At 39.3% G+C, this 22664-nt stretch overlaps 1 protein-coding gene across 1 annotated transcript in view; it reads left to right on the top strand.

Moving 5' to 3' along the window:
- LOC139319857 (1-phosphatidylinositol 4,5-bisphosphate phosphodiesterase zeta-1-like) overlaps positions 1–22664 on the top strand; it is a 195660-nt gene that overhangs the window by 132375 nt on the left and 40621 nt on the right. Inside the window, exon 3 of the mRNA XM_070947906.1 lies at positions 21399–21534. Within this exon, the coding sequence (XP_070804007.1) occupies positions 21399–21534 (136 nt within the window). The remainder of the gene's footprint in view (positions 1–21398; positions 21535–22664) is intronic.

The raw sequence follows: 22664 nt of genomic DNA, 5'->3' as shown, positions 1-22664 counted from the left end.
GCTTAAAGGAATGCAGATTTTAGGTCTCTTCCATACCTTCCCTTTTGTGCCAGTCCTTGTCCCTATACTGTCATCTCTCTTCTGCAGCTATTAATTTCTGGCTCAGCTAAAGTGCAGGAGAAAATGCCATGAATATAGTTGCAGAGCATTAATTAACTGTTTTTTATTGGTATGAACTTTTGCCTTACCTCGATTCACAGCTCTCCGTTCTCCCTGCTGAAGGATAGTAAGTAGATGCATTATTGCAGATGTGAAAAAAGAACACTTATATTTGTTATTTCCCCATTATGATATGCTAGTTTTTTTTAAAAAAAATTGATTACTTTAATAACGGGACCTTGAGTTAAGCTGAGAATTTTGAAATTGGAATATTTGTTTGAATGATTGATAAATGCTAAGGAAAAGTATGCATTCTAATATTCTCTTTTTTATTTGCTTCAAATGCAATTAGAATAGGCTCAGGAAGGCAGCCTTTACTTGTATGACTTAAATGGTTTGACCTATGACAAAGTTCTTATGCAAAAAAAAGGAAAAGGTTTCTAGTGAAGTATTAAGTATTACCTCAGGTTTTTTTAACATTTGACTTAAAATAAACTTTTCATCTTCGTTTTGTTCCTTTACAGCCTGATGACTGCTCTTTAATGTGCTAGGAATATTTTGCTATAGTAACACTGAATTCAAATTAACTCTAATTATTTCCTAGTTCCCACGCATAGCTGCCAACATTGTATATGGATAATATTTATTGATACTCAGCAACCCTAAACATTTTGAAACATTTTGTTCCTATGCTGGATTTCTTCTTAGTGATCAATACAGATAGTCCTTAAGTAATGATCATTCATCAGCGGCTATTTAAAATTACAAAGCACTGAACAAGTATATTTACTACTATTCCTCGAAGCTGTAGCTGTCACAGCAGCCCCTAGGTCATGTGATTGCAATTCGGCACTTGGCAACTGGCTTGGACTTACGACAGTTGTAGCATCCTGTGGCCATTGGCATTTGTGATCTTCCCTGCTGGTTTACCACAAGCGGTCAATGGATAAGTGGCAGGAAAAGCCCCAAGTTGCTACCAAAAACAGCTTTTCTTTTCAAAAATAGTTTTTAAGAACATAAACTCGGGGATTTATAGTACTAGAAAGAACCACCAAATGTAATTACTGTTCAGGGTAGGAATCCAAATTAAATCGTCCCAGATAGATGGCTATATAGCCTTCGCTTGAACAAATATCCCCTTTTCAACCAAGCAATAAAAAAGCATAACAACAATAGAATAGAATAGAATAGAATAGAATAGAATAGAATAGAGGCAGCAAAACACAAAAATAATATAAACTTTACAATCAAAAATAATTCAGACTGGTATATACATATACAACTATCAAGAATCTTTGTTAGGACTGCAAGGAAAAAACCCTCTTAGTTGCATTTTTAAAAACATGTATGTTTTTAATATAATGTAGAATGCCTACCAGCTACCATGAAATACGTATTTCATAATTTCAAAAGGTGAAGCCATTAATCTCTTCCAAAATGAGTAGAAGGTACATGAAAATATTCTTTAGGTTGCAGACATGTAATCTATCTTTGATATATATACAGTATATCAAAAATGTTTTCTGACAAGTGTCCAATTAATAAAACACTAAAGGATTAGATAGTTTCATAAGGGATACTAACTGCAGTATTTAAAGGTAGCCATTTGCTTTCAGCTCCTGGGCAATTATTTGGCATTCAGAATGGAAAAATAAAAAACGAAAAAGAATTAGCTAGTGGTTGTAATTGAAACGTTTTGCTGATCAAAAGAAAACTTTGATTATAGAAGGGAAAAGGTCTGATAAAATCTAGAAGTATGTTATTTATTCCATTCTTATGCTTACAAGTATAGGTTGAGAAAAAAATTCACCCAGCCACCATTAAAAAGTGAAGGCACTAGGTTGTATTGTACATGCCAATGTTGCCTCTAGCAAGATTTAGACTGTCTCATTTTTTTCAGTCTTGCTGATTTCTTGCCAACATGTCTTCTCAAAGCCTCATTTACATGTCATGCAGAAACTTTCTAATGCCTTCTGCCTTTTCACTCGCAAACACACTGAATTGCCTGAGAATTGCCTTCCTAAAGTACCATCTACAGCTTGCACTTTGCCCAATACAGCCACAAGAGCTGTAATGGATCCATTGTTCCCAGTTGTGATGGACATTTTGCCAGGAAGCAGGGTGCCAATTGGGGTGGAAAGAAAGTTGGCATCTTGCAGATAGTTCCAGGAACCACACAAGCATTTTAAAGTGCCTCAAAGGGAGACTAGTATAGATCTATTTCAAGCTTTTTAGCTTTCATCAGCTAGCCATACCCTTACTCGGATTTGAACTTGGGCTTCCTGCATGTTAGGCAGTTGAATTAACTTTCTGAGCCACAAGTTCTCCTCCCTTCATCAGCTTGAGCCAGGGGAAAGATTAAGTGTTTTTTCTATCAAGATATCTGGTCTACCCCAACATGTGGGAGGGGGCATTCTGCTCCCTTTCACCTTTCAGCTCCAATCCAGGAGCCCTCAAGCAGTCGCATTCACGACAAACCATTTTATACCAAATTTATATTTTGCTGATAACGAAATAAAGGAAGACTAGTATAGATCTATTTCAAGCTTTTAAGCTTTCATCAGCTGGCCACAAGTTCGAACTTGGGCTTCCTGCATGTTAGGCAGTTGAATTAACCTTCTGAGCCACAAGTTCTGCCAAAATATAAATTTGGTATAAAATGGTTTGTCGTGAATGCGACTGCTTGAGGGCTCCTGGATTGGAGCTGAAAGGCGAAAGGGAAGAGAATGCCCCCTCCCACATGTTGGGGTTGAGCTTTAGAAAGGGCAAAAACACATGGAGGCCCAGAAACAGATATAGTTTCATCTTGCACTTACCTATAGAGGAAACAAAGATCAGTATCAGAGGGAAAAAGAATTATAATCACTGATCATAGGAAATTGTGGTTTGTGTCTCTCTGTGTGAACTGGTGGAATGTCTGAGCTTCCTTACTAAATTATACTTCAAATAAACTTCTAAAGCTTCACTTCATCATACTAATAAGCAACAAGCTATTCTCTGATGACCCAGAGTTGAAAACTCCCTGTGATCTCCTTTCTGCTTAGTATTCCCCATGTCTTCCAATTTGTTCTAATGATATAATTTGTTCGTAATTTGTATCCTGATATAAGAACATGAAAGAACAGAAATGTACGTTCTCACAGAATTTCCAGATCCTGTTGAGGCCCTTGTTGATCCTGGAATGGAGAAACTGACCAGCCATCTTATCTATCACTTGTTTGTTTTCTGACTTCCTTCCGGGGTCAGTAAAATGAGGACTCAGATTGCTGGGGGAAATATGCTGACTCTGTAAACTGCTTAGAGAGTGCTGTAAAGCACTAGGAAGCAGTGTATAAGTAAAAGTGCAGAGTGGGACTGTTCACCTTGTACTCTTGGCTGCGCCTGCTTGGCCACCAGGGTTCCGCCTCCGGCCATTCACTTCTAATGTTTCTCCTCAGCTGACACACCCCTAGCTGTTCGCCCGGCCAATGGGCCCCAACCTCTCCGTCCCAGACGCTTCGGCGCAGCCCATTGGACAACATACTGTTTGACAACATACTGCTTTTAGTCCCCCAGGACACTTAGCTGCCAGTCAATCTGGCTGCCAATGCTGGCAGCGAGAAGCCCCCATGGCCGGGGCGAACAGCTAGGGGGGTGTCATCTGAGGAGAAACATTAGGAGTGAATGGCCGGAGGCAGAACCCTGATGGCCAAGCAGGCATGGCCAAGGGTACAAGGCGAACAGTCTTAAACCCATTAAAGTGCTATTGCTACCTCATGAATTTTAAATTCCTCGGTAATGCCGTACCTGCATTGCAACAATCCAGGTGAGCATTGGATTACAATAAAGACAGACAGAATACATTGTCTTCACTGCCATTTAGCGATCATCTTGAGTGTTGTACATTATATGTCTAAAGTTTCTATAAAACCATCCATGAATAATGTAATCGTTTAAATATTCATTTTTAGATATTTCATTGATGTGAATGGTTTCTCTCTTTCTCTGCGACACCAGTCACCAGGGGTGGCATGCGCAGAGTGTCAAAAATGGGATGTGATGACATTTGGGCGGGTGGGCAGAACCTCCCACAGCTGCCACTACCGATTCACCCAAACCGGATTGAACTGGCTGAATACCACCACTGCCACTCACACATTTTACTTTGGCTTCTTTTAAGGATCTTTTTCTTGACCTTATTAGTCTCCCAGTTCTAAGCATTCTTCTAAATGCTTCCTTTCTTTCCTGGGCTAGTTGCAAATCAGCATTAATTGGCATTAATTGGAAGAAGGAGAAATGTAGCAATGAAACATTTGTCCTAATTATCAGAGGCCCACAGGAATACAATTATCTGTTTGAGATTTATTTCGGTTCCACTAATTACTTTTTTAAAAAAGGCACCATAAGAAACAAAGCTATTTTCACCAAGATTACCTGAGCTGAAGCTCGTTTTACATGCTAGTGGTAAGACACTCCAGCTTCTATCCCTATTAACCTTCCCTGGAATTGCCATTCATTCTAGATTCAGTTTATATGAAAAATCCAGATTCTTTATTTTCTTTTTACAACCCTGTAATCCTTTAATTCGGGGTAGAATCGGAGCGACTGAATAGAACTGAGCATTTGCTGGCCGGATGCTCATACTCTTACATGGAGTTTGCAGCAGATATTTTCTCTTTGCGCCCTGAGAGAGAAACATCTGTCACTTCCTGGGATTGAACTCACAACCTTCTGAGTGGGAGGTGTATGTCTTCACCACTAGGCCACCACGCTACTTGGAAGAATCCAGACTGTATCATTGCATAATGGTAGTATTTACTGATTTTCCTCCCAGATTAGATTGGTATTCTATTCTATTCTATTCTATTCTATTCTATTCTATTCTATTCTATTCTATTCTATTCTATTCTATTCTATTCTATTCTATTCTATTCTTCTTCCTCTTCCTCTTCCTCTTCCTCTTCCTCTTCTTCTTCTTCTTCTTCTTCTTTACATGCAGCACTGTTGAACCAGAAATTTTTTGAAGTTTTACACCTTTAAATGAAAATCTATGCAGAGATTCTGCCTATTTTTATTTCTTTCTGTTCAGCATGACTGGAGATTAGTGACAGATAAGCCTTTAGTTAATCATCCGTGGTCCTCTTATGTAGGGTGCTACAGTTATTAGAACCTTTGAATTATTATTATTTTTGCTTTTTCAAAAGAAAAAAGTCGTGGGAAATCAGTAATTAAAATGAACTCCAACCCTTAGAACAAAATGACTAATTAAAGACTACGCTTTAGTAATCCCCCAGACACACTCGTCAGAAAGGATTTTTCTTTTCTTTCCTTTTTCCTTTTCTTTTTTAAAGCAGTACTGGTAAGAAGGAACTTACTTAATATTAGTGGGGAAAGTTTGCTGATCAAGAACATAGCTGAAAACATTATTAGAGAAAAGGTTTTGACAGCTGAAATAAAAGTTAGTCTTTTGGGTTACAAAGGATGTTCCCAGGTCAAATGTTCCATGAAGTAGGAATTTTGCGAACGGAACGGAACAAACAGAATAGTCTTTAGCAGGCTTGTTTATGTTTCTTAACCTACCTCCTCTTTACTAATTACCATAAAGAATTACCTGGAAACCCATTTAGGGTCTCATTTATTTGTCACTGTAAAATGAAGGATCACTGGTGTCCTCAAAAATGAAACAAATCATTTGAACTAGCTCCTTGCTTTTTATTCTCAGCAGTCCTTTTCCAATGTACTTAATTGTGTCTGTAAGGGAGAAATGTATTGCAATACCAAAAGCAGTTTAATTGGTATAGTTGATTAATCCTCGGAAGGTTACATTTAATCCAGAACAATTATGTAAAATTATTTACTCCCCTGCCACCCCACCCAATGCCTCTGCAATGAGTCTTCTTCCTCAGCCCCTTCAAAATGCTAAATAGAAAGAGCAATTAATAATAATAATAATAAAAGCAAGCAAGTGTTCAGCTATAGAACATGGTGATTTGAGGATCTTTTAATGTTTTAGACAAATATCTCGTTTTGTTGAAGGATATTCTTGTTGTTTTCTCATGACTTAATATTATGAGACATCATCTACTCCTTGTCAAAGGGATGCTCAAAACTTTGCAGGGGGGGCTAAGGATTTCTTCATGGTTTTTAATGATATTTTCACTGAAATTCAGTCTGACCTCAATATTGAGATTGGATAACCGTTTGAAGAGGGTTTCCTGTTTGAGCAGGGGATGGACTATAAGACCTCCAAGACCCTTTCCAACTCTGTTATTCTATCATCTTGAATTGTCATAGCAGCCTGTTGTCTGGGCGACCCAAGTCCTCGTTCTTCTCTTTGTTTTGCATCCAAATTGTGCTATTCATATTTCTCTGAGTCGTATTTTTCTCCTACCTGTTTTCTTGCCAATCATTACAGTGTCCTGGTATTCATGAAGGTTACCGGTATATATTGCTGGTGCTGACACATCATGCCCTGTACATGGACTCAATCATTTCAAAGACCTTTGAGTGGCTAATGTGAGTGATCTTTTTATCAGGTCAGGCATAACTGGTTTCTCAGCCTACTAGAATAGCCATGACATTTGAGAGCCTTTTCACCTAGCTCTGTTTCTTTGAAATCAGCTTCTACCATGGTTACACTTGGGAGTCAGATCTCTTTTAAAGGCACTAAAAATTCTTCCCCCTCCCCTAGGTCCCTATGAATTTTTTAAAATTAGAATAGAATAGAATAGAATTCTTTATTGGCCAAGTGTGATTGGACACACAAGGAATTTGTCTTGGTGCATACACTCTGAGTGTACATAAAAGAAAAGATACGTTCATCAAGAATTCATCGAGCCTGGATAGCTCTGCAGACAAGGCACTGTAATTTAACGCCAGCTGTCTGCAATTAAAGTAAGTTCGAATCTTGTCAGGCTCAAGGTTGACTCAGCCTTCCATCCTTTCTAAGGTAGGTAAATTGAGGACCCAGTTTGTGGGGGCAATAAGCTGACTTTGTATAAAATATACAAAAGTATGAAGGCTATTGCTTAACGCACTATAAGCTGCCTTGAGTCTCCGGAGAAGGGCGGCATATAAATCAGATTTTTTTTAAAAAAAAGAATCATAAGGTACAACACTTAATGATAGTCATAGGGAACAAATAAGCAATCAGGAAACAATATCAATATAAATCGTAAGGATACCAGCACAAGGTTACAGTCATACAGTCATAAGTGGGAGGAGATGGGTGATAGTAACAATGAGAAGATTAATAGTAGTGCAGACTTAGTAAATAGTTTGACAGTGTTGAGGGAATTATTAGTTTAGCAGAGTGATGGCGTTGGGGAAAAAACTGTTCTTGTGTCTAGTTGTTCTGGTGTGCAGTGCCCTATGGCGTTGTTTTGAGGGTAGGAGTTGAAACAGTTTATGTTCAGGATGTGAGGGCTCTGTAAATATTTTCACAGCCCTCTTTTTCACTCGTGCAATATACAGGTCCTCAATGGAAGGCAGGTTGGTAGCCATTGTTTTTTCTGCAGTTCTAATTATCCTCTGAAGTCTGTGTCTGTCTTGTTGGGTTGCAGAACCAAACCAGACAGTTATCGAGGTGCAGATGACAGACTCAATAATTCCTCTGTAGAACTGGATCAGCAGCTCCTTAATAAATTACATATTAATCAGAATGTATAAGTGTCGACAATATCATGTGCTACAGGCCTTTTGTTTTAGAGATTCCTTATTTTGTATTATGAGGTCAGAACTGCTTATGTTAAATTATTAATTGTTTTATCCTGAGCTTATACTGCGCTTAGTTATAATCGCATGATCAATTGATAGTAGTATTCCTGACAAAGTTTATCAGGATAGTGCATGCTTTCCAAACTGTTGCGTGTCTGGCCAAGGAAGAAGGAATGATGTTGCAAGTGTTGTCCATGGAGATTCTCAATCATCCAGGTAGTGGTTGTCCCAAAAGTGCTTTTCCAAAATGCAACTGGGGTTTCTTGGGGTTTTTTCTTTGAAATCTATTCGCTTCTTATTCAAGAAGCTTTTTCTTGCTCATTCTTTCCCAGTGCAAGACTAATGGTACACTAGGTACTTCCTGAAGAAAGCGAGCAAGGCTTGTTTATTCTAGGAACAATGTTTGACTCAATTATTGTGGTGTGCTGCTAGAATGATCTGGGTGGAAGCTAGCCTGGGTGATTATGGGAACAGGACTACTAGAAGTCTTTATTGCCATGCAGCAGTTCCTGAACAGACCTTTAACTTCAAGTTGATTTGATATTTACGTGCAGGATTGATTATAAAGCCCCAGACAAAATTATTGCAGAGCGTGTTTTGTTCCAGTTACGGTAAGGCAACAAGTAAATCCATTCTGTGGATGATTAAAGGAGCCAAAGAAAAATATATAGTATACAGTATATATTTTAGAAAGCATTCATTTCACTGTGCCTCAGGAAAGACGCTGATAAGAGTTTCTGCTTCCACAGAGGGCAGGAGTTGGCTGAGAGTACAGTTGCAGGAGTGAGACACAGAATAACAGAATTGGAAGGGACCTTAGAGCAGGGGTGAAATGTAAAATTTCTTACTACCGGTTCTGTGGGTGTAGCTTGGTGGTGGTGGGGGTAATGTGACTGGGTGGGCGTGGCCAACTTTTTTTTTTTTAATTTTTAAGCATTTTTTCTAATGCTTTGAAAAGCCTCTGCTGATCAGGCAACTCAGCTGGGATCGTCAGACAGGCTTTTTAAAAAATACCTCTCTGATGATCCCAGCTGAGTTGCCTGATCGGTATTTTTTTTAAAAATACCTCTCTGCCGATCAGGCAACTCAGCTGGGATCGTCAGAGACTTTTCAAAGCATTTTTTTTTACCACCTCTTCGGCCAAGAGGTTGCAAAAGCCTCTGATGATCCCAGCTGAGCCGCGCGATCATCAGAGGCTTTTTAAAAAACTTTTAAAAGCATTTTTTCGTTGGAAGAGATTGTAGAAAAAATGTTTTTAAAAAGTAAAAAAAAAAAAAAGCCTCTGATGATTGTGCGGCTCAGCTGGGCATGGGAGGGGGCAGCACAGGGATTTTTGCTACCACTTCTCCAAACCACCCGCCGCCATCGCTACCGGATCGGGCGATCCGGTCCAAACCGGGAGCATTTCACCCCTGCCTTAGAGGTCTTCTAGTCCAAACTCTTGCCTAAGCAGGAAACTCTATACCAGTGATGGCTAACCTTTTTGTTGTCACATGCCAAAAGTGCCCCCGTGCTGCACCCATAATACAATGTGCACCCCCCCACACATGTGTGTGACCCCCCCATGCTCCCCCTGCTGTGTATGTGCACATGACCCCCCCCGTACCATTTTGGGCCTAGCAGGCCTCCCTGCAGCCTCCTGGGATAAAAAACGGGCCACGCAGCCTGTTTTTGGTCCCAGGAGGCTGCAGGGTGGCCTGCTAGGCCCAAAATGGGCCGTGGGGGGCGCACTGCACTGTCCCCCCGCTCCCCCTGTACATGTGCACATCACCCGCTGTCCCCCATGCATGCATACATGACCCCCCGGGCATTCACGTGTATCTCCTGCATGCGCCCAGCCCCCTGCACATGCATGGCAGAGACCTGAAAATCAGCTGGCTGGTGGGAGGCGCATGCGCATGCGGGGTGGGCGATGGCTCACGTGCCCGTAGAGAGGGCTCCACGTGCCACCTGTGGTACACGTGCCATAGGTTCGCCATCACAGCTCTATACCAGTTCAGACAGATGGTTGTCCAATCTCTTCTTAAAGGCCTCCAGTGATGGAGCACCCACAATTTCTAGAGGCAACACACAGGAAAGGGTTTCCTCTTTTTCTCAGATTAAGCATGGATCTTTCACCTTTCCGGCACCTTTCCTCCTTGTTCTCCCTCGCTTCCTTGCTTGTTGGATGACATTGCTGCTGGCCCAAGCAGCAGTAGTAGCAGCAACAACAAGAATTTACTATCACATCTGGCTCTGTTCTGTCCCAGCTACGGATCCCAAAGAACACAGCACACACAAACTCTGAACAAAACTTAGTTTACTCAAATAATGCAGTTTTAGCAAATTCCCTTTAATACAGCTGAAGAAGAACTAGCAGAATAAAATGCAGAGAATTTCTCTTCCTGGCACTAGAATAAACACACCTAAGGAAGGAGTACTATGAACACACTGAAAATGATTACTTATTGTATTTGGCTAGGAATATCAAAGCATTTGTTGAAGACAGCTTTCAAGGGAAATTAAGTGATCTTTTAGGCAGCAATTCCATTTCTAACATATGCTCACATTTCAAAACATTGTAATCTTCAAGAAACAATTAATATGTCTGCTGCAAATCCAAGACAGCATTTTCAAGAGAATAAATGAAAGCCGCACACAGGAAAATAAATTTTGAATGAAAATTATTATACTCTCTTGGCTTCTTAATTCCTCCTTAACAAGATAGAAAATAAATGCCATACCCCCAGATTTATTCACATGCCTGAAAGGAGAGGATGGGAAATAATAAACTGTAATCATTTGGGATCTCAAGGAACAACACTTAGAAACATTTTGTAAAATGGTACTGAAGGCACACACTGAATTTAGAAAAGAATGTTTGAATTAAAGAAGAAAGGATGGAGTATTTTGATGCAAACAATAACTCTTGATTGATGATGCCCTCTGATTTTAGATAAAATACTCCTTCCCTGAAGATGTGGAAGACTGTTCCCTTCTAAAATAGTTGTGTAGCAAAATGCTACACAACTATTGGGCACCGTTATTTTATGAACAAACTATTTGCGGACATGCGGACAACCAAATATCAGTAGATTGTCCTGGGAATGACTTCTGATCAGTTGATGAATTGTTATCTACCTCTTTTTTTTAAACACAAGAAATGGAATTCTGCAATTCGGGCCTTTTCTTTATAATACTTGGTGAACTGGAATATCATTAAGTAGTTTCAGAATCAGCTCCAGTGATTCTCATAGTTGGCTGGAATGTACTGTAATGTACTGGTTAAGGGGGCTTGATTTTCTCCTGGATCTGCTGAGCTGAACACCTACTTCTTCTCAATTGGGAGAAGAACCTTCATGAGTCTTCTGCCCAGTCCTTCCCCAGAGACTAGGGCTTTGCCACCAACAGTCTACCCCCTCCTTCCCCTCTTTGATCTTAGGTGAAGCTGCCATTTGCAATCAGCTGAGTTTCTCGTTCCTGTTCTTGGACCTTGAGTGGATCTCTTGTCCCTCTGGTCTTCATGTCACTTCTTCCAGAGAAGCCATCTGTGGACTTTTCTTCTCCTTTCCCAACCAGGAACCAACAACTGCTCCCCATGCTTAACTTCTTTCTCCAGTTTTTTCTCTCCAGCCACTTCAATCATTCCGGGCAGACTTTTTCTCTCCTTTCCTTCTCTCATCAATTTTTACGCTAGACCAGTGGAATGTTGCCCAGCAACTGAGGAGGGTGGGTGTCATTTTAGGAGTATAGACCCTATATACAAGATTGGGCCAATAGGACTCAAAATCTTCTCACAGTAGTCCTGGATAGAAGTTAGGTCAGCTCATTATGCTTTGTGACACTGCAGCTGCCCTTCAAGACCAGAACTGATCTTCTTTTCCCCTTTTATTCACTCCAATGGCTGGGTTATGCCAGCAGAACAGCAGTCGCTCAAGCCCATATGCTACAATCTATAATTTCTCTAATTTGAGACATTCATCCTGATACCATGTGCATGAAAGTTTTATCAACTCAGTTCTGGGACCCGGTGAAAGCTTTCAGTGCAAAATGATTCTTCATGGAGTCCAGCAGAAAAGGGAAAGAGGAAGAGGAAGACTGGTTAACTTCTTCATGCTATTGCTTATCTGCCTGCAAGGAAGGTAATGTAGTTGCTGTTTGAGGATTTGGTTTGGCTATGGGCCCATGTGTTTATTGCACTCTGTGCATTTTCTTGCCTTTGGCTGGGTGATATGAGGGATATATCTTGCTTTCTTTGCAAGAGGCCCATTCTACCTACAGTAGCTGCATTCTTGGAAATGCCTTCTTTAGCGAAACCTGAACATCATTCTTGGAAATGCCAATCTAGTCTTACTTCTGCATGATTTACAGGCTAATTTTTGATCAGGAATTTGTGTGGACTAAAGATTTCTTGGTAAATCTCTTTTTCTGTGTTGGTGGTCTTTCCCCAGTGTTTGATTCATTGTAGACCTAATATGGTACTCATGAATAGTTTATTTTATGCTTGTTTTATTCTTTGTAATTGTTTTTTCGTTTATGTTTTCTACATTCTAAGCTACCAGTATTTGAGTTTTCTGAAGAATGGGAACAGAGATACACTCAGAAGAATCATTTTAAATTATAATAACTAAATTCAGTAGATTTCTCTCTACTTTAGTTTTTTTATTAAATATAAATGTGGATTTTTAAGCCTTCCTGAAAATATTGGCCTTATTCCCCGACAACTGAAATATTACATAATCCACATCATTTGCTGTTAATATCATTCTTTCAATATCTGCAGTGTGCCTAGTGATATAAACTGTGCAGTGTGCTTGAGACATCCATAAGTGCAAAGTTGAATGCCAGTTCATGCTGTAATAATCCTATAAGCGTGCATATCCTCGAGGTCAATCATGCCACTCAATAAAAGCAACATTAGATACAATTCAATATTAATAACATATTGGGTTGTATAAAGAATCTGCTTCTATGTAGTTTAGATAATTATCAGCTACTGGCATAACTTATTCATCAAACAGTATTTATTTATTTATTTTATTTCAGAGCCTAAGGCAGACGGGGGAAAATGAAAGTCCATGAACTTGCAGACAGGGATCCAGGTGACTGGGAACTAAGAAATTACTAAAAATGTGTGATGACATATTTGATTGGATCGACCTTTTTTCCAGTAGAGAAGTATGCTAGATTTTAAATTACATGCTTTGACAAATGATTCAGAAAATCCCTTGTTTACCCTTCCTGATGTATGAAAGAATGTCAAAGGTCCAGAAGCTTTCTTTCTTCTTAATAAAAATTAGTTACAACCTTCAAAAGACTGAAGACCTTCTAGTTATTAATTTATTTACCATATGTATAGTATAAGCTGGCCCAGTATATTAGGAGTCTGGGTGGCAAATAGTACATTGTACAGTTAAAATTATAGTAACTCCAATACATTATTCTACACAAAGTAACAGCAACGAGAATTGTCTATGATCAATGTTGGAAATTAGAAAATATACCAGCCAATGAGATACAAGATACTGGAATGTGCTGAGATGTATAGGCTCACGTTAGAAATGAAAGGCAAGGAAGAAGCAGAATTTTATGAGGTGTGGGATAAGCGGTATAACTGGTTAAAACAGAGAAATAAAAATGTATAGGAATAAATGTAAATACCTGTAAGAGACACATGACACAGTACTGTTAAAAAATGTTTATGTAATTTGAAAATAAAAAATAAAATTGTAAAAATAAAATTATAGTAAGTCCAAGGAAAGACAAAAAAATAAACACACAAAAGACATAACGACAAACTGGGGGGGGGGGGTGTCTGCTGGAATAACATGAATTTACCTCATGAATATCTTGAAGGAGGCGGCCACTCACCTCTAGGGGTAACGAAGAGAAGGACTACCACTGATAAAGCCTCTTGTCTATTCTACTCCTCGTGGACCTTATGGAGGAGAGGTGGATTGGCTCAACAGACCCTCTCTAGATGTCTGTACTAGCCAGCCACATACTAATTTACCAAAACATTGTCCAATATAATCCAGTATAGGGCCATAAAGGACTTTAAAATGATTGTTAGCACTTTGACTTGGGGCTGAAGTCAGGTGGCAGTCAATTCAATTACTTTAGGATAGAGATAATTTTACTTACAACATTGTCCCGTCAGGAATCTTGCTCCAATTTTGAACCCGTTGTAGTTTATGAATTGGCTGTGTTTGGAGACTGTTTCTAATGTGGAGTTTAAACTGAGATATGAAATAGCATTGATAGGTCTAAGATCACTATGGGTGGATTGCCCCATTCAGTTTCTGACAATTGTCTACTGGAGTGTCCAAAGTTGTTTCTGCCTTACATCTGTGTCTGAAACTTGACTGGAAAGAATCAAGACAAAACTGTTTCTTTCAGTATTGTCTGAGATTGAACTACTAACATGTTCTCCACATTCCCTTCAGAAAAGGATGTTAAGAGACTGACAAAAAGTTGTCAACGTAGACCGAGTCAAAGAAAGGCATCTTCAGAAATTAAACTATTTTGCCTGCCTGCCATGGGCAGCATGTTGTCCTCCCTTAAGTGTTTGATTTCTCAAATCTAGCTGCACACATACTTGCCTGACTACAGAGAAGTCAGGAAGAATACAGGTCAAATTTACTGATAGTAGCATTCTAACCACAGAAGATCCTGTCTGCTTCTTCAGATTCCATGGTGCAAAAGAAGTCTAAATAATTCCATGAACGTAGCTTCTTATTGCTGTAGACTTTGTCCATTCAGTGTCCAAACTAGAGCAGATATGAGCAACTTTCATTTGGCTGTTTAAAAAAAAAAAGGATCTTGCTGGGGTAAGTAACTGGAGAAACAGTGTATTGAAGCAGTTCATAAGTTTATCATAAGTTTATTTGTCAAGCATATATAAGATAACAGGTAAAAGTATAAACATAATTTGAATACATGAAAAGAGTAAGTAAAAAGGAATATTAGGACAGGGACGGTAGGCACGCTGGTGCACTTATGCACGCCCCTTACAGACCTTTTAGGAATGGGGTGAGGTCAACAGTAGACAGTTTAAGGTTAAAGTTTTGGGGGTTTGGGGAAGAAATCACAGAGTCAGGTAGAGCATTCCAGGCATTGACCACTCTGTTGCTGAAGTCATATTTTCTGCAATTGAGTTTGGAACGGTTTACCTTGAGTTTGTATCTATTATTTGCTCATGTATTGTTGTGGTTGAAGCTGAAGTAGCCATTGACAGGAAGGACATTGTGGCAGATAATTTTATGTACTATGCTTAGGTCAGACTGAAATCGGTGTAGTTCTAAGTTGTCTTAAGCCCAAAATTTGGAGTCTAGTGGCATAAGGTATTTTATTGCGGTTAGAGGAATAGAGGACTCTTCTCGTAAAATATCTCTGGACTCTTTCAATTGTATTTATGTCTGATATGCAGTGCAGGTTCCAGACAGATGAGCTGTATTCAAGAATTGGTCTAGCAAATGTTTTGTATGCTCTAGTTAGTAGTACAACATTACCAGAGAAGCTACACAAGATCAAATGCTTTGGCTACTGTTGGAAGAAATCTCCTTCTAGGTTCTGCTCCAAGTGGGGAAAAAGACACTGGAAACATGGAGACTGCTTGGAAAGATGGTTTAATGGTGGACAGGATCACATGGCTTGAGTTCCTGAACAGAAAAGGGGCAGATACAGTAAATCCTCGGGTTTTTATGCTCTCTCTGGCTCTGCATTTCTTGGGGCCCCGAAAGAGTATCCTGATTGGTTGTCAGACTCCCAGGGGGTGGAGGTCTTAGCTAGCCTTGCTGGCTGATGGTCACATGTGCTTCCCAGGTCACATGTGATGAGTTTCTGCTGCTTTTGTGTAGAGGGCTAATCCTATCTTTATTGGATCTTTGGCAATTCCCACTATGGCTCTGCCTGAAGGAGGCAGATCTTTGTTATGTAGAATAGACTGGCCCAGGCCTTAATGGTCCATTGACAAAGGGTGGGGACAGGAAGATGGGAGCTGCTTCAAAATATGCTTCTCCATTTCTCATCCAGGGAAATATAATATTCTGCCTTTTTCATATTTCCTAAAATATTTCACTCTTCCAGGAAAGGAGTGGGTGCTAACTTCCTACACTACCTCCATGTTCTGCAAGTCAATCAGACATGAGTCTGCCAAAATGTTGGTTAAAACCTCAATCATTCTCTGGAAACCAAGTGAATCCATTCGGTGCTGGAGTGGATCAAAGTATTGGATCTGCTACTCTTGTAGAAATTCAGAATACTGTAGCTGTGGTCTTTAGTTTGACAAGGAAGTGATTTGACCACAGCAAAGATAAATTATCTACAGTATATCACAGAAGTGAGTACATTTAATTTCGTTGTACCATGTGCTATGACAATAAACTAAACTAAACTAAACCCCCTCACATTTTGTAAATATTTAAGTATATCTTTTCATGTGACAACACTGAAAAAATGACACTTGGCTACAATGTAAAGTAGTGAGTGTACAGTTTGTATAACAATGTAAATATGCTGTCCCCTCAAAATAACGCAACAGAGTAGGTTGCTCAGTAGGTTGCTGATGTTATTGATAAAATGGGATCACTGCAGCATGAATGTCATGAAACTATACAGGTTGATCTAGTTAAAAGAAATAATGGCTTATGGTTACATCAAAATATTATGGTTCCATTTGTCATTTTCTACATAAATTTTAGTAAACATTACATCCTTGCACAATGTAACAAAAACTGTTTGCTTTTCCATATAGTATCTGCTTTAATTTAACACTTATGAAAAAAGTATGTTTGTTTCTTTCTAATATCAACCATCCAGTTTTATTTTTTCCCTTAAGACTACAGTGTAATTGTTCTTGCATTCAAATCAATATCACCTCCTGGATGACTGTTTATGGGATTAACTAAAATAAAGTGTATATTGGCAATGAAATCCTGAGCATGCTTACTTAGAAATAAGTCTTACTGAGGTTGAAGTCTTACATAAATACATCTACATAAAATTGAAGCCTAAAACTAGCATTTTGCATGAACACAGAAATAATAATCTAAATCTGCTGCAGCTAAACTACTAATCACCTGTTTTTCTGATAGTTTTGAATCTAATAAATGGATTTCATTCCACAAAAGTATAATATAAGAATTAGTTCTGCCATAACATTCTATGCATTTTACATGCACAGCATTTTCACATGTTTAAAAATGTCTACATACAAATCATAGCACCTGGCTACAAATACAAAGCAGAATGCCAGAAATTTTGAGTTTTAAACAAAAGATCTAATAAAGCTAAGGGGTCATCCACCGCTAAATATGAAAGTGGTGGAAAGTAAGAATTATTGTTGGATTCTTGCTGCTGAGCAAAAACTATTACGCTAGTGATAGGATTTCACAGGAATCTGACATCTTTTCTCTCACACAGGTAGTCCTTGTTTAACACAATTTGTATGGGCAACTGTTGCTGAGCAACAGTCACAAAGCACAACTACGTGATGTGCTAATTTATGATGGGAGTTACAGCACTTCTGGTAGCCATACATAGTAACAGAATTGTACAAGTCTGAACATGCTTTTTCCTTCCCTTCATCTTTGTGTGAATTAGGGAGGGTTTATCTGAGGCATTTTCTCAAGTTTTGATTTTTTAAAGGGGCCCTAGTCCCTCCTGTCTGACCATACTCTTGGCAAAGGATCTTCCCTGTCTTTCAAGGCCATTCCCTGTGCCAATAAAGGAGAATATTTGTAGCTCATAATTAAAATGAAGGTCCGTAGTGCTCTCTCAGCTTGGCTGTTTTCTTGCAGACGTTTCATTACTCAAACTGGGTAACCCTCTTGGGCACTGATGATGTTACAAGTTTGGGTAATGAAACGCCTGCAAGAAAACAACCAAGCTCAGAGAGCATCAAGGACCCCTCATTCCCTGGGTCATCTAACCAATTCCCCCGATAAAAAAATAGCCTGGAGAGTGGTAACAAATACTTGGCAACACCACCCTTCCCCCCCACCCCCACCCCCGAGGTCTCTTGCTCTTGCTACTGTCCTCTTCAGGTTTTCTTCTGGTTTTGTAATTGCCTGAGGCCTGCCCTGGAATTACCGAAAATATGAACATTTAGTCTATTTTGCATACTAGCTATTATGCAGATTGGAGAGACCGTACAGGAAGTTATTTCGCTGGGAGGTGGAGAGAGAGAAAGAGAGAGAAGCAAGGGCAGCCGATTCAGAGACTTCTCAACGGCTCCAGCAAGTGTAGAGACGGAAAACGTTTGAGGGGGGCGGTGTTGAAGCGCGGCAAGGATGAAGGCATTCTGAGGCATTCCGGCTTCTCAAATGAAGATTTGATACTGTAATATCCCTTAGACGGGATATACATTTAACACAACAAAGGAAACGGGACATCTTGAAACGCCGGTCTAATCACTCCCGATCGCCAGCGGAGCAAATCCGCCAGCGCGTTTAAAAAAACAAAATAAAAACAACCACCACCTTTCCTCACCGCGCTCCCTTCGCCGCCGGGCACGAGAAGGCATTCTCCTTCCCGCCCTTTTCACGGGCTGGCCAATCACGCCGAAGGGCGCGCGGGAAAACCGTTGGGCGAAGAACGGCACACCGTGACGCCACAAGAGCCCCACCCCCTCCGCGCGCTCGAGCCCCGCCCCCTTACCCCGCGCGCTCGCTTGGGTTTTTTTTTTTTCCCCCCGTTTGAGCCAGGGCGGCAGCCTGAGGCTTTGGGGTCTGCGGGGAAAAGACCCCGATTTCCCCTGGCTGGACCGGGCGGGGAGGGGGGAATATGCCGCACAAAGAGCCGCTGACCCCATTGCAAGAGAGGAGCGAGGAGAAAAGCTCCACGAGGAGCTTCCGGACACCATGGAGACCAGATATCCTTGCTCTCTGTCTGTCTCCCTCGCGCTTCCCACGCGTGGCTGCTGAAGTGCCTTGAACCCTGTGGGTTTTAGAGGCTTTACGGTCTGTGGAGACAGACGCGGCTTGGGCAAAAGCTGTTCCTATGAATTAGGACAGCCATTAGCGACTGGGTGAGATTTCAGTGCCCAAATTTTCCTTGTAAACTCAGGGAGTTCATCCTTGTACGGGAAGAAAGGACCTCCGCGTCTTCCTTGGCATTGAAACAAATACCAGAATAGAATAGAATAGAATAGAATAGAATAGAATAGAATAGAATAGAATAGAATAGAATAGAATTTTTTATTAGCCAAGTGTGATTGGACACACAAGGAATTTGTCTTGGTGCATACGCTCAGTGTACATAAAGAAAAATAAAATACATTCATCAAGAATCATAAGATGGAACACTTGATAGACATAGGGTACAAATAATCAGGAAACAATATCAATATAAATCATAAGGATATAAGCAACAAGGTTACAGTCATACAGTCATAAGTGGGAGGAGATGAGTGATGGGAACGATGAAAAGATTAATAGTGCAGATTTAGTAAATAGTTTGACAACAATAGTTGAGGGAATTATTTGTTTAGCGGAGTGATGGCGTTCGGGAAAAAACTGTCCTTGTGTCTAGTTGTTCTGGTGTGCAGTGCTCTATAGCATCATTTTGAGGGTAGGAGTTGAAACAATTTATGTCCAGGATGCGAGGGGTCTGTAAATATTTTTACAGCCCTCTTTTTGACTTGTACAATATACAGGTCCTCAATGGAAGGCAGGTTGGTAGCCATTGTTTTTTCTGCAGTTCTAATTATCCTCTGAAGTCTGTGTCTCTCTTGTTGGGTTGCAGAACCAAACCAGACAGTTATAAAGGTACAGATGACAGACTCAATAATTCCTCTGTAGAACTGGATCAGCAGCTATTTCTTGTCCTTTGGGAGACATACAAATAGTCCACGATTTACAACAGTTCATTTAGTGACCATTGGAAGTTACACCATCACTTTAAAAAGTGACATATGGCCATTTTTCACACTTATGACCGTTGCAGCATCCACACCATCACGTGGTCAAAATTCATGCTTGGCAACTGACTCATATTTATGAGCCTTCAATGAGGAAGCCAGATTCACTTAACAACCGTGTTAACAACTGCAGTGATTCATTTAACAAGTGTGGCAAGGAAGATCATAAAATGGGGCAAAACTCACATAACAAATGTCTCACTTAGCAACAGAAATGTTGAGCTCAATTGTCATAAGTCAAAGACTACCTGTATTTCTCCCCTGTGCCATTATCCCTCTTTAACAGGAACAAACAACCTGCCAATCTTCCCTTTTGAAGAAGGAGCATTGGGCAGCCTGTTAAGTGAGTAACATTATCATCATGGTTGGTCACAGAATTATCTAGATGTTTAGACTGGATTTGGCTTTTTTCCCCCAGCTAGACCTTTCCAAGGACCTGGATTATCATTACAGATAGTCCTTGACTCACAACAGTTCATTTAGTGACTGTTCAAAGTTACAACAGCATTGAAAAAAGTAACATGACCATTTTTCACACAACCATTGTAAGTAGGTCATGGGATCAACATTTGGACACTTGGCAACTGATTCATATTTATGACAGTTGCAGTGTCCTGGGGTCATGTGATCAACTTTTGACAAGCAAAATCAATGGGGAAGTCAGATTCACTTAACAATTGTGTTACTAACTTAACAGTTGCAGGGATTCACTTAACTGGGGCAAGAAAGATCGTAAAGGGCAAAATTTGGTTAACAGAAATTTTGGGCTCACTTGTGGTCGTAAATTGATGACTACTTGTACTATTATTAGATTTTAATGCTGCATTTCTTATATATAATGTTAACATATATAATACTCCTTCCTCTTCTATTTCCCTCAAAACAACAACAACCATGTAAGGTGGGTTGGACTGAAAGTGATTAATTCAAAGTCACCTTTCTGCCTTTCATGCCTAAGGAATCATTTATTGCTCTGATCACAGAGTTTTTTTTAGAAACTTCCAATTGGGGTGGTGGTGGTGATACATTCCTTGTCTCCATACTCTAAAACAGAGACTTAAATTTAATAATCAAATAAAAATCCTTGCAGTCTGAAATGGGAGGAGAAAAAGGAATTACTGTCTTCTAGATTATTTATTTATTTTAGTTTTTTCTTCTACTACCTTTATTATTTTTATAACTAACTCAATGTGGTGAACATACCTAATACTCCTTATTTTCTCCACAACCCTGTGAGATAGATTGGGTTGAGAGAGAGAGTGATTGGCTCCAAGTCACCCATTTGACTTTCGTGCATAAGGCAAGACTAGAACTCATAAGTTTCCTGGTATCTTTACCACTAGACCAAACTGTCACTCTTATATTATGTCCATAATACATGCTTCAGGAAAAATAATCACCAACAAGTTTAAGAGTGCACTCCTGACTATATTATTTAGAATGTATTAATTCAAACCTGGATTTTGGAATGAATCATTTGAATGTCATAGATTAATCCTGTGTATAAAGATGTATTTTTATGTAAAATGCATATATATATATACATATATATATACATATATATATATATATATATATATATATATATATATATATATATATATGTTATCTCTGCAGATATAATAATTTGGTATGTATATTTCAGTTTGGCACCAAAGAAAAACGTGAAGTATGACTTATATTGATTTGTGATTCCCTTAACCAGCTTTTCATTTACATGGTTTTTAAGCATTGTCCACGACAGATTTAGAAAAGGAAAGATTAATTTGGAAAGTACCCTGGAACTTCTTAATAACTTTGACATTCCTTTTGATTATATTCATGTGAAATACATTTTTAAGGTGAGAAAAATATTATTTAACCATTTTAGAAGTAATACCAACATGATTTTATTTTTAAAGATAAATTTATAATATGCTACATATTTGCCAATTATCATATCCGTCAATTATCATTTGGGGCAGTGGCAATTATTTTGTGGGATGTATGATAATTAAATATCAGAAAGATATCATACATGGCACACTATGACACACTAAATATCCATGGTAAATTGGTGAAATATCATGCAAGCAGTGGCCACAATTTAAGGTTATTAAATTATATTAGTTAATTTAACACAATAGCTTTATATATCCAATCATATATCCTAATTAGGTATCCCCAATTCAATCTCCTTTTGCAAAAACTATCATAGAAGTACCCTGTTTGTATCAGGGCCACAGTGCTGAGAGAGAGTTGAGCAGTATATATTCAGTGAATACACTGAGAGCTTTAGGGCTTTCTTTGCTAGCCAAAAAAAGACTGGTGTTGTATTTTCTCTGGAGGGAAGTCATAATCCACCTTTCCAGAAACAGATTAATTTGTGAACTTTGCCTTTTTAAGTGTGGTTAACAGTGATATCAGCAAGTGGTCACTAAAGTAACAGTCTGTTGGTCTTTTCTACTATACAAGCCTCACTGCTTTAAAAAGAGAAATGCCTACTGAGTTGTTCTGTCAAAAGAGTTTGGAGGTTTCAGTATTTATAGATTGCTTACACTTCTGAGTACAAGTAGTCCTTGACATACAACTAAAATTCAGATCAGAATTTAGGTTGTAAGCAAAGCAAAGAGAATTGCACCTGATTTTACAACCTTTTTTTGGCCACAGTTAGGTGAATCATTGCACCTAAGAGAATCACATGGTCATTAAGTGAATCTGGCTGCATCCACTGACTTTGTTGGAAGCCAGTTGGGAAGGTTACAAATAACAATCAGATGACTCCAGGATGCTGCAACTGTTATAAATTCAAACAGAATACCAAGTGCCTGGATTTTGATCGCATGATCATGGCAATGCTGTGAAGGATATAAGTGCAAGGACTAGTCACAAGTCACATTTATTTCAGTACCCGTGTAACTTCAAACAGACACTAAATGAATGGTTGTAAGTCAAGGGCTACCTGTAACCAAAATTCCTCTAAGCTTCCTTT

Source organism: Pituophis catenifer, unplaced genomic scaffold, assembly GCF_029215685.1.
Source record: "Pituophis catenifer annectens isolate HBS135680 unplaced genomic scaffold, rPitCat1.0.hap2 SCAF_7, whole genome shotgun sequence".
Lineage (NCBI taxonomy): Eukaryota > Metazoa > Chordata > Lepidosauria > Squamata > Colubridae > Pituophis > Pituophis catenifer.
This window is presented reverse-complemented; position numbering and strand designations above follow the sequence as displayed.